At 40.8% G+C, this 12,795-nt stretch overlaps 1 protein-coding gene across 1 annotated transcript in view; it reads left to right on the top strand.

Annotated features, from left to right (window-relative positions):
• Nucleotides 1–12,795, top strand: part of KCNK10 (potassium two pore domain channel subfamily K member 10) — a 123,040-nt gene that overhangs the window by 70,023 nt on the left and 40,222 nt on the right. The window contains exon 3 of the mRNA XM_058567491.1: nt 5,679–5,796. Coding sequence (XP_058423474.1) covers nt 5,679–5,796 — 118 coding nt within the window. The remainder of the gene's footprint in view (nt 1–5,678; nt 5,797–12,795) is intronic.

Genomic DNA, 12,795 nt, shown 5'->3' with positions numbered 1-12,795 from the left:
TTTGCTGACCGTGCTCTCTGTCCCTTCAGGACTAGGACACAGAGCCACCTTTGTGCCCTCAGATGAGATCCTTTCCTTTTGTCCCAGTGTTAAAAGCTATTAGTAAAGTGACCACGCAGACAGGGTTACACCTGCCCTGTGATCCCAACATGATAATGAACGGAGCCCCTTTTCACTCTGCAAGTGTCCTGGTTTGCACCATAAGTAAAACGGTCACCCAGCTATTGGTGTCTGTGCATATGGTACCGATTGGTTGTATTCCTCAGCCAGTCTCAGACGAGCTGAGTGATTATTGCTTCAACTTTGTCTCTTTTTGGTGTCACATAAGGAAACAGAAACAGATTATCTCACCGAGTACACAGATCATAGGAGAAAAGCCACAGACAGTTAGTGGTCCCCTGTGGGTCATCATTCATCTCAGGGTAGCACTAACACTCATGATGGTATCTCGTACCGTCTGGAACAGTGATTTATGTAGCCCAGCATTGGCTTATGCGATTACAGCACTGGGGGAAAGTGGTTGGGAGCTTCTGAAGGATCTTGACCTCCCCCCGTCTCTCTTCCTTCACATCAACTTCAGACTCACCTCACTTTGTGTGTGAGAGGCTGCAGTTTCTCCATTATATCTTTCAGGTGATCCTAATGCCTGGGGAGCGGGAGGATGGAGAGAGAGAGAAACAGAGTCTTTTATTCATTTATTTTCCAGTTTAATTGAGATATAATTGACATATAACATTGTGTAAATTTAAGATGTACAACATATTGATTTGATACATTTATAGACTGCAATATGGTTACCACCAGCTAACACCTCCATCCTGTCACATAATTACCATTTCCTTTTTTGTGGTGAGAATATTTAAGATCTACTCTCATAGCAACTTTCGAGTATATAATGCAGTCTTACTAGCTACAATCATCATGCTGTATGTTAGATCCCCAGAACATATCATCTTCTAACTGGGAGTTTGTACTCTTTGAACAACATCTCTCCGTTTCTCCCACCCCCAGCCACTGGTAACCACCCTTCTACTCTTTTAGATCTTGCCCTCTTAAGTCAGCTCTATATTATTAATATAATAAAATATATTAATCATTATATTTCTTTTATTGGGTTACTTTCTTGTGTTTGTCTGATTTTATGAAGAAGTAAATTGCTTTCCTCTCACACCTCTGGGAAGATCATGTGCCTAAATTTATTACTTTACTTTTTTCATTCATTTGTTACTGATTTAAGCATTCACTCATGAACTGTTTATTGCATACTTGGGTGGGTGCTGGAAATTCCAACTTAGAGCCTAGAAAGGAAATTCAAGAAGGGGTGGAATTAAATTTTAAAGCAATGCCTTCTTATCTATAGTGCCCTTTCCTTGAAGCTTGAAGCTCTCACATCACTTCGAGTATAATTTATTTTTGGTCCTCGTAAAGCCTCTCTGAACTTGATAATGGTTGAACTTGTAAGTGAGCACATGCTGCTCCTTGAGTCTGAGATTGTGGCCTAAAATGATGCTGATGTTGGTTGAACCTCTACCCTATAACTGATCTTTTAAGCCAAACTGTACACGACTCATTTGCGTTCTTTCATGATCTATGTGCTCAGACATTTCTAATGGGCTGGCTTATCTTCATTTTTGTAGCCTGAATGCAGAGGAGAAAAAAAAACTTAAAAGCAAATGCATTTAATTTAAAAATATTTTACTTGAGTTCAAACAATTAAGATCATTAGAAAACACTTCAGAAAATTAATAAGGTTAGAACAATGAACTCAATCAGAAATATTCTCATTGAGTTAAAAATGATGCTGCTAATTCAAGTGATAAAGTTTGTTTACACTGGGTTTTCCCTCTATGTATATAACCTGAATTTGCCAATTCATTTTAATTCTGGTTGTTTGCCAGAGTCTTTCTGACTCATAAGATCCAGATAGAATCAAACCTCATTCCCAGGACTGGGGATTGTCCAAAGCATTACCAGGAGCTTGGTGACTTGTTGGAGGGCTTATTTTTCTCCTTCTCCCTCTGGTTCTAAATCACGCTTTGGCCCCACTGTGCCCATAACAACCTTTATATATTAATTTCCACAAAACCATTTCCCCAAGACATTTGCATGTGTAGCCCACTTTACTGAAGATTTGGGGGAGCAAGAGAGGAATTTACATCACAGGAATAAAGCAAGTTAAAACTGGATACTGGATGGACCTGCCCTTCGAAAGTCCCTGGTGTTTTTGAAACTGACCTTGAAGCTCCCATGTGTCAATCAACACTCCTTTCTCTCTTTTCCTTTCTTCTCTTCCTCCTTTTTCTGGGCTTTCTCTCTCTTTTCTCTGTTCCCTCTTTCTCAGGGTATAAAGTTAATCCTCCTCCATTTTTATTTGTTTTTTAATTTTATTTTTAACGCAGAGCAATTAAGCTCTCACCAGCTCCAACAGTCAAATAAAGTTTGGTGCCTCCATTTACATGTTAAAGGAAGTTATCTAATTAGAAACGATCCCTTGTGTGGTCCCTTCTCCCTAAATTCTTGGATAATGGCAGTCCTTCTCCCTCATTTCTGTCTGGAGGTGAGTATGGAGTTGGGGGAAGGGGAGGTCATATGCAGAGGAAAGGGCAAAACCATGGCTTTGGACCAGTTAAGGTTTGTATTCTGGCTTCTCCATTTCCTGGCTGTGTGACCTAGGGTATGTTACTTAACTTTCCCGAGCCTGTTTCCTTATCTCTCATGTCAGGATAATATTACTTTCTTGCAAGTTGTAGAAAGGATAAAATTGAATAACACACAAGTTGTGGAAAAGATAAAACGGAATAACACTTCTAAGGTGCCTGGCTCGATGCAGGAGCTCAACAAATGTTAGTTTCCTTTCCTTTCAACTGATAAAGTTTCCTTGAGGGTTACATATGTAAACATTAAATATTTATAAGTTGCATAATTCAAAAAGATTAAACTTGAAAAGGAGTCTTACTTCGGATTTTTTTTTTTTTTTTTTTTTTGTGAGGAGATCAGCCCTGTCCTAACATCCACCAATCCTCCTCTTTTTTTGCTGAGGAAGACGGCCCTGGGCTAACATCTGTGCCCATCTTCCTCCACTATTATATGGGACGCCGCCACAGCATGGCTTGCCAAGCAGTGCGTCGGTGCGCGCCCGGGATCCGAACCAGCGAACCCCGGGCCGCCGCAGCGGAGCGCGCGCACCTAACCGCTTGCGCCACCGGGCCGGCCCCTTACTTCGGATTTTTTGATGAAATAAATAACCATCCCCGCTTGTCTTTGCTGCAAAGCTGAATTTTTATATGCAGCACTGGGTCTGCTTATGATGTTTATGGGCAATTCTCAGCGTAGTGAGTCTTTATTGAACGCAAATTCTCTTTGCAGCTTCGCAGAAGTTGTAAATATTAGGGATTGATGGCGTGATTTGAGGCCACCTAAGTGACTGTCCCTGAGGTATTATTTCCAGGTGGGCCCATCAGAACTGAATAGATAATGAGGATATAAACACTAGTTAAGACCTGTGGTTTGGTCTGGTGACACTGTCGGCGTAGTGAAAATGGATATTTTACCACCAGAAAGGACTCGCCATCTGTCTTCCTTCTAAAGCAGAGCAGAGCATAGCTCCTGATGAATAAGTGATTGTTGTCAATTAGGCTGATATAACCATCGGCAAAGACAGCCTGTACATATCCCACGTAGCGGGATTTTAAATTCTGGAGTGCCAAGGTTTATGTTAGAAACAGTGCCCAGTGTTATATTTCATGTTTTTAGAGGCAGGAAAGAATAAACTAAAGACTTAAATGAAAGAGATTTGTTTTTTCTATTGTCCAGTCAATGATTTAGGGGTCTACCCAATCTAGCCCGTAGCCTGATTTGTTCAACTCATGAGCTAAGAATTGTTTTTGCGTATTTAAAGGGTTGTAAAAAGAAAAGAAAAGAAAAATGTGCAACAGAAACCGTATGTGGTTGACAAAGCCTAAAATATTTACTATCTGGCCCTTTATGGAAAAAGGTTGCTGATCCCTGGTTTAGAGAAAGGATATAGCTCAGATTAATGAAGGCAAAATGTAATGATGATTGACTTGTTCAGTTGTAATCTTATTTGTGGCAACCAATCTTCCTGTTTTAACAAAGCTTAATGGGCATCATTTAGGATAAATATAATCACATTTCAATATTTAGTTGCGTCTTACTATCTCCGTGTGGGGTTATTCCAACCTTGTCCAGGGATCAGAGTCTCTATTTGTTGTTCCAGAAGTAGCTCATATGTCTGTCCCCTCCCTCTGAAGCCCCCACTTGTCACTTCCTCACCACAGCTCACCTGTTTGAAAGCTCCTCCTACCGTCTCCCCTGGCCTGAAAGCAGGGGCCAGCTTAGGAAGGGCTGCTGAGGGATTTTCCACCTTTTTCTGTGCATACTGAGTGAGACTAGGGAAGGATTTTCAGCAGGGGAGTGTGTAATCAAAAGCCAATTAAATATACTTGGTGCAGAAGTATGAGCTCTGGGAAAGGGGCATCTGTGGGGGCTGCAATGAATGGACTGAGCCTCCTGGAAGAAGCGAGCCTGGGTTAGACCCTGAAGGATGGGTACATTTGGAGGAGGGTATAAGCAAAGGTCCAGAAGTTTGAGAGACTATCTCACGGAGTGTCCTGCCAGGACCGGAGGCTTATAGTAGTGTGAGATGAGGTTGGATCATCAATGTGGCCAATTTATTGGGAATTTAAAAGTGTATGGAATTCCAAATCCAGTAGGCAATGAAGAGTCATTGTTGTTTATTTTAAAAAGGAGCAATATGTGTGTGTGTGTTGGTGGGGAGTGAAATGAGAATCATGAACTTGGCAATTGTTTGTTAAACGCTAACTCAGTGCTGGGCATTGAGCTAAGTGTATTGCATGGATCACCTCATTTAATCCTCACAACAATTCTATGGGGGAAGGTATTATATCCCCAGTTTGCAAATGAGGAAATTTGGGCTTGGAGAGATTAAAATAATTTGCCCAAGGTTCTGGAGTTAATAATGGGCAGAGCCATGATGGTCTGACCAGGAACCTAATCTCTTAACTCCTGCACTTCTGAAACAAGCTCAGTGTAAAACATTCTAACAAAACAGAAAAGAGAAAAGTGAAAAGCAACAGAAATCCTGCCTTCCAGCAATGACCACTTGGGTGACAATCCTTGTAGACATCTTTCTGTGTATATGCACAACAAATATGTATACATTTTGAATAACCTGTGCCTGGATTGCATAAATCCTGTGCCTGCAAATATTACATAAATGGCACCGTACTATATATCCTAGTTTTTTTTCCCACTTGAAACTAATTTTCTAATTTTATTAAGTAGGTGTATAGTATATCACTGTACCCTCATCCACATAACCTCTTCTATAGATCATGGCAGGTTCTTTTTTTTCTGCTGGGAAAGATTCGCTGTGAGCTAACATCTGTTGCCAACCTTCGTCTCTCTTTTTTTTTCCTCCCCAAAGCCTCAGTACATAGTTGTATATTCCAGTTCTTCTATGTGAGCCGCCACCACAGCATGGCCACAGACAGACGAGTGGTGTGTTTCTGCGCCTAGGAAATGAAGCTGGGCGGGATCATGGCAGGTTCTTGAGAGGGAAATCATTTAAGAGCTTGTTCTTTTTTTTTTTTTTAAACTTTTCAACTGAGTCTCACGCTTTCTCACTTTCTTCGCAGCATGCCCTGGATGCTGACAACGCAGGAGTAAGTCCAATAGGAAATTCTTCCAACAATAGCAGTCACTGGGACCTTGGAAGTGCCTTTTTCTTTGCTGGAACTGTCATCACCACCATAGGTATCCACTCGTTTGCTAATATCTTTTCCTCTGCAGGCCATCCTGAGTAATGGCACTTAGTCAACGTTTTGTCCTCATAGAATGCATGGCAGCTTGAGATTCAAAGGAGGCTTATGAAACACTGTCAAATTAATGCAGCGGTTGTAGTGGCTTTCAATGAAAAATAAAGCAGGATGAAGAATTTCATTTCTCAGAGTGAGAGACTAGGGAGCCTTTAGTTTGGGAGGACCTAAAGAAAGGGTTAGAGTGAAAAATCAAAGTATGAATTGGTCAGTTGAGCTCAAATTCCTTTCTAAAAATCGTATGTTGTATTAAAGTTATATATGAAAGAACCAAAATGTTCTACGAAGTTTATTATGAAAAACGTCAGTCTCTGCCCCTCTCCCTTTTTTCACTCCCCCAGGGGCGGCCACTTGCATCTCTTTTGCTTGGTTATTTTGATATTCATCTCCATGTCTTTAAATATCACACTTGTATCGCCACTTCGTGAATTTTCAGTTTTAGGGATTATTTCTTGACTTCTCCTTGTGGAAGATGAGGAATTAGTTCTCTTTCTTCCTCCCTGCCCCCTTGTAGAAGGGCTCTCTTCCCATTCTCCTATCTTCCCAATATAGTTTAATTAGATCAAAAGTGAACATTTGCATTTTTTTGGCTCGGTAAACACTCTTCACAACTGATCATATGGTGATCTATGATTACTTCTTTCCTGCGCCAATTTTTGTCTTATTATATTTGTGTGTGTCTTTTTTTCTTGGGAGTTTTGTATTTTTGTCTTAGGGGTTAACATTATGATTATAATTGTATATAATAACCTCAGTGCTCTGTTCTTTAAGCAGTATCTATTAGATCCCCCAGTATGGGTGATGTCTTCTCTTCTCCCTCTCCTTATCCACCACACAATTTTAATTGACACGGTCCTTTTACTGTTTACTTTTAAATTATTAAACACGCTTATGTTTCTATTAGATGATTTGCTCACTTTAAATGATAACTCTTGGCTCTCAGCTATTGTATATAATGCAGTCAGTGAACTTACTCAGCATCTCAATTTCTTTCCCTCTTCTGCTACCAATTATTATTCTTATTGTTCTATAACATCAGGATATAGGATACACATTCTGTTCTGTTACCCTGATGCATTTGTTTTAGTCATGATTCTACAGTTAAATATTGTCAGTGTTCATCTCTAGTCCTTTTCGCCTGTTTTTCCTCATCATCACATGCTTGGCTGAAACTCATCTTCAAGTCATTGCCTTAAGAATGGCTCATGGGAGAAATATTCCAAGTCCTTGCATTTTTCAAAATGGTAGCCTTACACTTGAAGAGCGTTTTTGCTGGAAATGAAATCCTTGACTCACTTTTTCTTTTCGAAGGGTCTTGTAGGTGTTATTTCACTCTCTTCTGATGTTTTTGCTGCTATGGAGAAATCTGATGCCAGAACAATTTTGTTTTCCCTTTTATAAGTGACTTGATCTTTTTGCTTGACTACTCAAATGATTATTTCTTTATTTTTCATCTGCTAACACTACCAGGTTTTGTTCCTTTTATTATAGGAAAGTTTTCTTGATTGTAATCTTCTCATTTACTCTGCTATATGGTTTTTTTTTTGTTCTTCTGGAATTCCAATATACATATATCATCACTACTTTGGCTGTCTTCTATGTCTATCATTTTCCCTCTACTCCTTTTTAACTCTTAAAATTTGTTTTTCATTTTGATGATTTTATCCTCTCTATTCCTTTTCTCGTATTTTTTCTCAGTGCCTGTTCTGCCATGTGCTCCTCCCAATTTCATTTTTATTTCTGTGATCATTAGCAGATTTGTTTTCCTATTTCTTTCCTGAATTCCATTAGCTCTCATTTCCTCTTCACTTATATCTCACCATTTCTTTCCTGACTTCTTGCATTTCTGCTTTATGGTTTCTCTGTGAAGATTCTTAGAGGTAATTACTTCATAGTTGGTCACAATTTTTGTCTGGTTGGGGCAACATTTTTCTGCTGAGTGTCTTTCATCCATTGGTAACTTTTGCTGTTCTTTTCACATTTTTTTAATGGAAGCTTTATATTTATGCTGGGTGAATTTCTTTTTTAAATACATGATGCCAAACTAACTGGATATTCCTGTACCAGCTGTCTGCTGATTGTTTCCACGGGGCTGGGGAGAAGAGAGCAGAGCCAGGTAGGGTAACCTTCTGGGTAACACATCCCAAGACTCTCCTCTTTCCTGCTGCCAAGGAAACAGAGTTCTCATCGGTGTTATTCTCTGTATAGTGCTTCCTCTTCTGTTTTTCTGGACCAAATCAAGTTCATGGGGGCTTCTGTTGCTATCCTTCTTCACCCTATATCCACACTTGGTGCAAACAAGGATATCTCTTTTGAAGTTCAAGGTGAGACCCTCACCTTCATAATTGGATTTTTGCTGGCACTTTCTCAGATTTGCCACTGATGGGCCCTTTCATCATTCTCTGTTCTTCTTCTCTTTATTTTTTCCCATATGGCTTCTGTCCAATCTCAGCTTCTTTTGGTAATCTTTACACATATGGTGGAATCTCTGTATTAGATCTCTCTCCCAGTTCTGCTGAAAATGAGTTTGAGAGTTATCTGCCCCCACACAATAGTGAAGTCACACTGCAATAAAAATTCTCATTCAGGAGAGATGCAGAGCAGTCACCAGTCTGTAGCAATGATGGATAGGCATTGGGAGGCCCCTCTCAGTAGGAGGATTCTTTCATTAACACCTGTTTATACTCTCCGGGAGGAACTCCCTTATCTGTTACTCTCTGAGACCCAGCTGTACCTTCTGGGAAGTTCTTTCCTCTCCCTTATCCTTCCTGACCACAACATCTTCCTGTTGGAGAGTATGCCTTCCTTGGGGGATGCCCATCTTTGATAGTCAGCTTCCTATTGGTGCAAGTTCCTAGAGGCTAAGGGTTGCTTTAGAGGCAAAGTTTTTGTTTTTGTCTTTAGACCTAGCCTTTAGGACCTGTGTTGTTTCTACATTGGTGCAATCAAAGGGGTTATGTGCAACAAGAAAATTGGGGATGAAAGAGGATTGTCATTCCTTTTTAGAAAGCCTCTTAATCTAATTATGTGACATACTATGTTCATACTTGCAAATCTGCAAATACATTAAGATCAGCTATTACAAATATTAGAGGTGTGTATTACACTAGTGGATCTGGGTTCTAGAAGCATTTTCAGACACTGCAGACCAGATTAGGTCATAATAGTCCACAGTGTCACAGCACCCAGCAAAGGAAGCAGGGTGGCCTGGCACCATTTGGTATGAGGACAAAAAGTGCCATAAACCTCAATAGCACCTGAGGGCATCGCTCTAGGAGATCAGAGAAGACCCGTGTCAGGTTAAATTGTGTTCAACAGTCTGGTTATTGAGATGGGGAAATGTGTCACGCATTTTAGGAGGATTTATAGTAAAATAATTAAAATTGAGAAAGTATGGGCCATTTCAAGAGGTACATTTTGGAAAACGCACTCTAGTACCTAGCATTGGATCTATGAGACATTAATGTGTATTAAAGAAGATAGAAAAAGGAAAATCATAATTTTCTTGTTTTATGAAATGGCTAAATCCATGGCTTATATGATGCATTGAAAAACACTATAGCTACATTGGAATGTGCACTGATGGTATTTATTGTGTCAACTCGTTAGGATCCCAGGAGCTTGGTTTATTGAACAACTTTGTTCATTGACCCCCATGACCTAAGTGACTGAGGAATGGGGGTTCCATCTGCCTGATGAGGAACATTTGATATGTAACATTTTCTGCCCTTTTTTATGTGCTTACACTGGAATCTTTTAGTCTGTGCAAATGGCTCTTAGTCCTTGGTTTCTGCTGCCTGGCATCCATTCACTTGTTCACCCTTGTCCTGATAACCATTTCCCCAATGATCCCCTTCCCCACGCTTGGCTCCCAGGCCTCAGGGGAAGAATCACCTTGGCTAGACTAAGAAATCCAGTGCCTTGCATATGCATGACCACAGTCTTTAGTTCAGAGATGGACATGAGATCTGGATTGGGCCAATAAGAACCTCAATTTCTTTGCTTTTGCTTGATATTTAGAGGAAGTGACTTACCCTCTATCTTCCTGGAGGTAACTCTGGAAAGAGATAGGCTCAGAGCTTTGCCAATCATTTTCTTCCCTTAATGGGTTGCTCTGCCTTGAATTTAGCTAACACTAAAGAAGCAGAGTAAGAAAAGGGGAATGATAAATGGGGTCCCAGTCACATCCTTTGAGCTTTGGATGGAGCTACTCATGAAGTGTTAAGAAATAAATGTTAAATTTCCTTCTGTTTACTGGGGTCAGTGCATTTCCTTTTTTGCTTAAGCCAGTCTGCCTTGGATTTTCTATCACCTAAGACTGAAAAAATCCTAACTAACACTCACTTATGGGTCAGAGATCATAGAGGGCCAGTAAGTATCCTCTGACCTCCGAGGCTGGTGCCTGAACCTGCTGTCCACTGCAGCTGCCATCTTGCACCTCCTTTGGGCCACTTGCTCTAGATTTAAAGTCCTATTGGATGAGCCTCTGGGTTCATGTGCTCATGTCCTGGCTCTTTGGGAGGATGCTGCCTCTATAAGTGAGGCAGGACCCTGTGTCATACCTAGGCACAGGATGGGGATCTTTCCCAAAAGTCCGAAGGAAAGTGGATGCTGAATAGGAAACCACTGCAAAACAAGCATAAAACAAAAACAAACAAAAATAAAGCCCAACCCCAATCACATGTCCACTTCAGTATCATGGCTCAGTGTTAGTGTTAGAGATTGTGTCCTTGTTCTATTCAATGGAAAAACTGCTATTTTCTCTCTCACTCTCTCTTTCTCTTAATTGAAAAAGAATGTATTATAAGTCGAATACCATTTAGCTGGATAAAATTTAACTCCAAGTGGAGGGTCTGTATAAAGTCATATAATTAGAGAATTCTAAAGAAAACCTTAGTACAACGTTAGTAAGAATAATGGTGTGAGGAAGTAATGTTTTTTTCCAATTATTTAGTGGTAAATTCATTCATCATATGTGATAGTAAGGCTTAGAAGAAAACTCAGAGCTCACTAATTCTTCTAGTTCTTTCTGAGAAATTGTCCATTATTTGAGAGTCAGGCAGTGGAGCAGCTGGAGCTGAGGAGCTGCCTTTTCATTATTTGTGATATACACAAACATTAGCCTGCTCGCTTGAGTTCACATAATTTGCAACATAATATTGTAAACGTTTCTCCATATTACTAAGGTTCTTTGAAAAACATAATCGTTGATGGGTTCCATTGGATCTACTCTCCACACTGTAACTGCATGTTGTTGGAGGCTTAAGGGGCTTCTACTTTTGTGATCACGTAGCATCATGATGAAAATCTTTTTGCCTGAAGTGTAGTCTTCATCTCTGGTTGTTTCCTTGGAGACATCCCCAAAGACTTGCTGTGTCAAAGGGCATGGACCTTTTAAAGGCTTGCCAAATTGCTTTCCAGAAAGACTCTCATGAGCTGCATGACGTTATGTACTTTTCAGACACCAAAAAATGTGTTCATTATTTAGAATGTGTACAGAGAGATCTTAGGAATAAGAGAGTCTTTTCTGAAATGCAGTGATACCACTCAGGATCAGAGGATCCTTTCATCTGAAGATATCAAAACACTTCTATTTTAGAAAGCGTCTCTTGTGCTCAGATAGACAGAAAGATTTACAAGTGTATAGCAAAAGGGAATACATTCAGGCACTTCTCCAACCAGGAGTCACACCACAAGGAAGACTAGACGCTGCTCAGTCTTTGTTGAGGGTACCCTGCACCCTGTCACCTTTCTCAGTAACTAATGCTGATGTGAGAAAGTCCCACTGACCTTGATTGTTGACTCTGCTTGGGCCCCCGCAACTAGCTTTCCTAAGCTGGAAGAATGACACTCCTTTGTGAAGACACTCTTCCACAAAGCATCACTTGCAGAAGGGCAGCAAATGACGGCATTCTTACCAATAGCTGTGGAATGCAATTAGATTTTAGTCTTTAAGCATTTTTGAATTGAGTCACTTGACTCTACCCCCATCGGTGAGAGCCCCTGGTCTGGTCCCACGTGGTAGCCAGTAACTGTATTACTTGCCGGGTGGCCTCAGTTAAGAGTTGGACCTGCCAAGGGACCTGGGCAGCTATTTCTACTTAACCAACACTTGAATTGGATGCTTAACCCATGGTTTTGGAAATAGCAATCATTTGGCTAACATTTACTGTGCTCCGCATACGTTATCTCTTAGTCTTACATTGACTGCTTGAGGTAAGAGGCTGTTGTTAGCCTCATCTTACCGATGAGAAGACTGAGGCCCAGAAACGTTAAGTAACTTGCTCAATTTCTCACAGTTAGCAAGCAATAGAGCCTAGCTTCATTCACCAGGACCAGCTACATAATGTGTGGGGCCCAGTGCAAAATGAAATGTGGTCTCTTGCTAAAAAATGATGAAGAACATCAAAATGGCAACAGCAGAGCAATAAACCAAGTGTGGGGCCCTTCTAAGTGTGGGGCCCTGTGCGACTGCATAGGTTGCACACCCATAAAGCTAGCCCTGCATGTATAGACACTCTGGTTCTAGAATGTACACTCTTAACCAAATACCAGAGCTGAACAGCACATGGCTTGGCGAAGATTTGACTTTGGCATGTAAATAGCAAATGGGAGTGTTACGTGTGTGCTACTCAGGCATAGACCCTCTTTCAACACCAGCTTTGTCTTCATAAAGGGCGTGGGACTGTTTTCAAGATAGGGGTGAACAGAACTAAGCCCTCCCTTGGTCCTTCTCACTCATAACAGACTGTCCTTGCTGGGCTGGTCATCTCCTGCCAAAAGTCACCAGAAAGCAGTTGGTGGGGTAGCTCCTTGGATGTCTTTTACTTTACTTAAGTCCAGTTCCAATGTTCTGGGCTGCTTCTACCTGACTGATAGCCTCTTTAGCAGCTGTGTCACCCCTTCTCATTTTCCAGCTTTTGCTGCCCCTAGCTGG

This window comes from Diceros bicornis, chromosome 24, assembly GCF_020826845.1.
Source record: "Diceros bicornis minor isolate mBicDic1 chromosome 24, mDicBic1.mat.cur, whole genome shotgun sequence".
NCBI classification, from domain to species: Eukaryota; Metazoa; Chordata; class Mammalia; order Perissodactyla; family Rhinocerotidae; genus Diceros; species Diceros bicornis.
The sequence above is the reverse complement of the archived record's forward strand: the minus strand, read 5'-3'. Positions and strand labels throughout refer to the sequence as shown.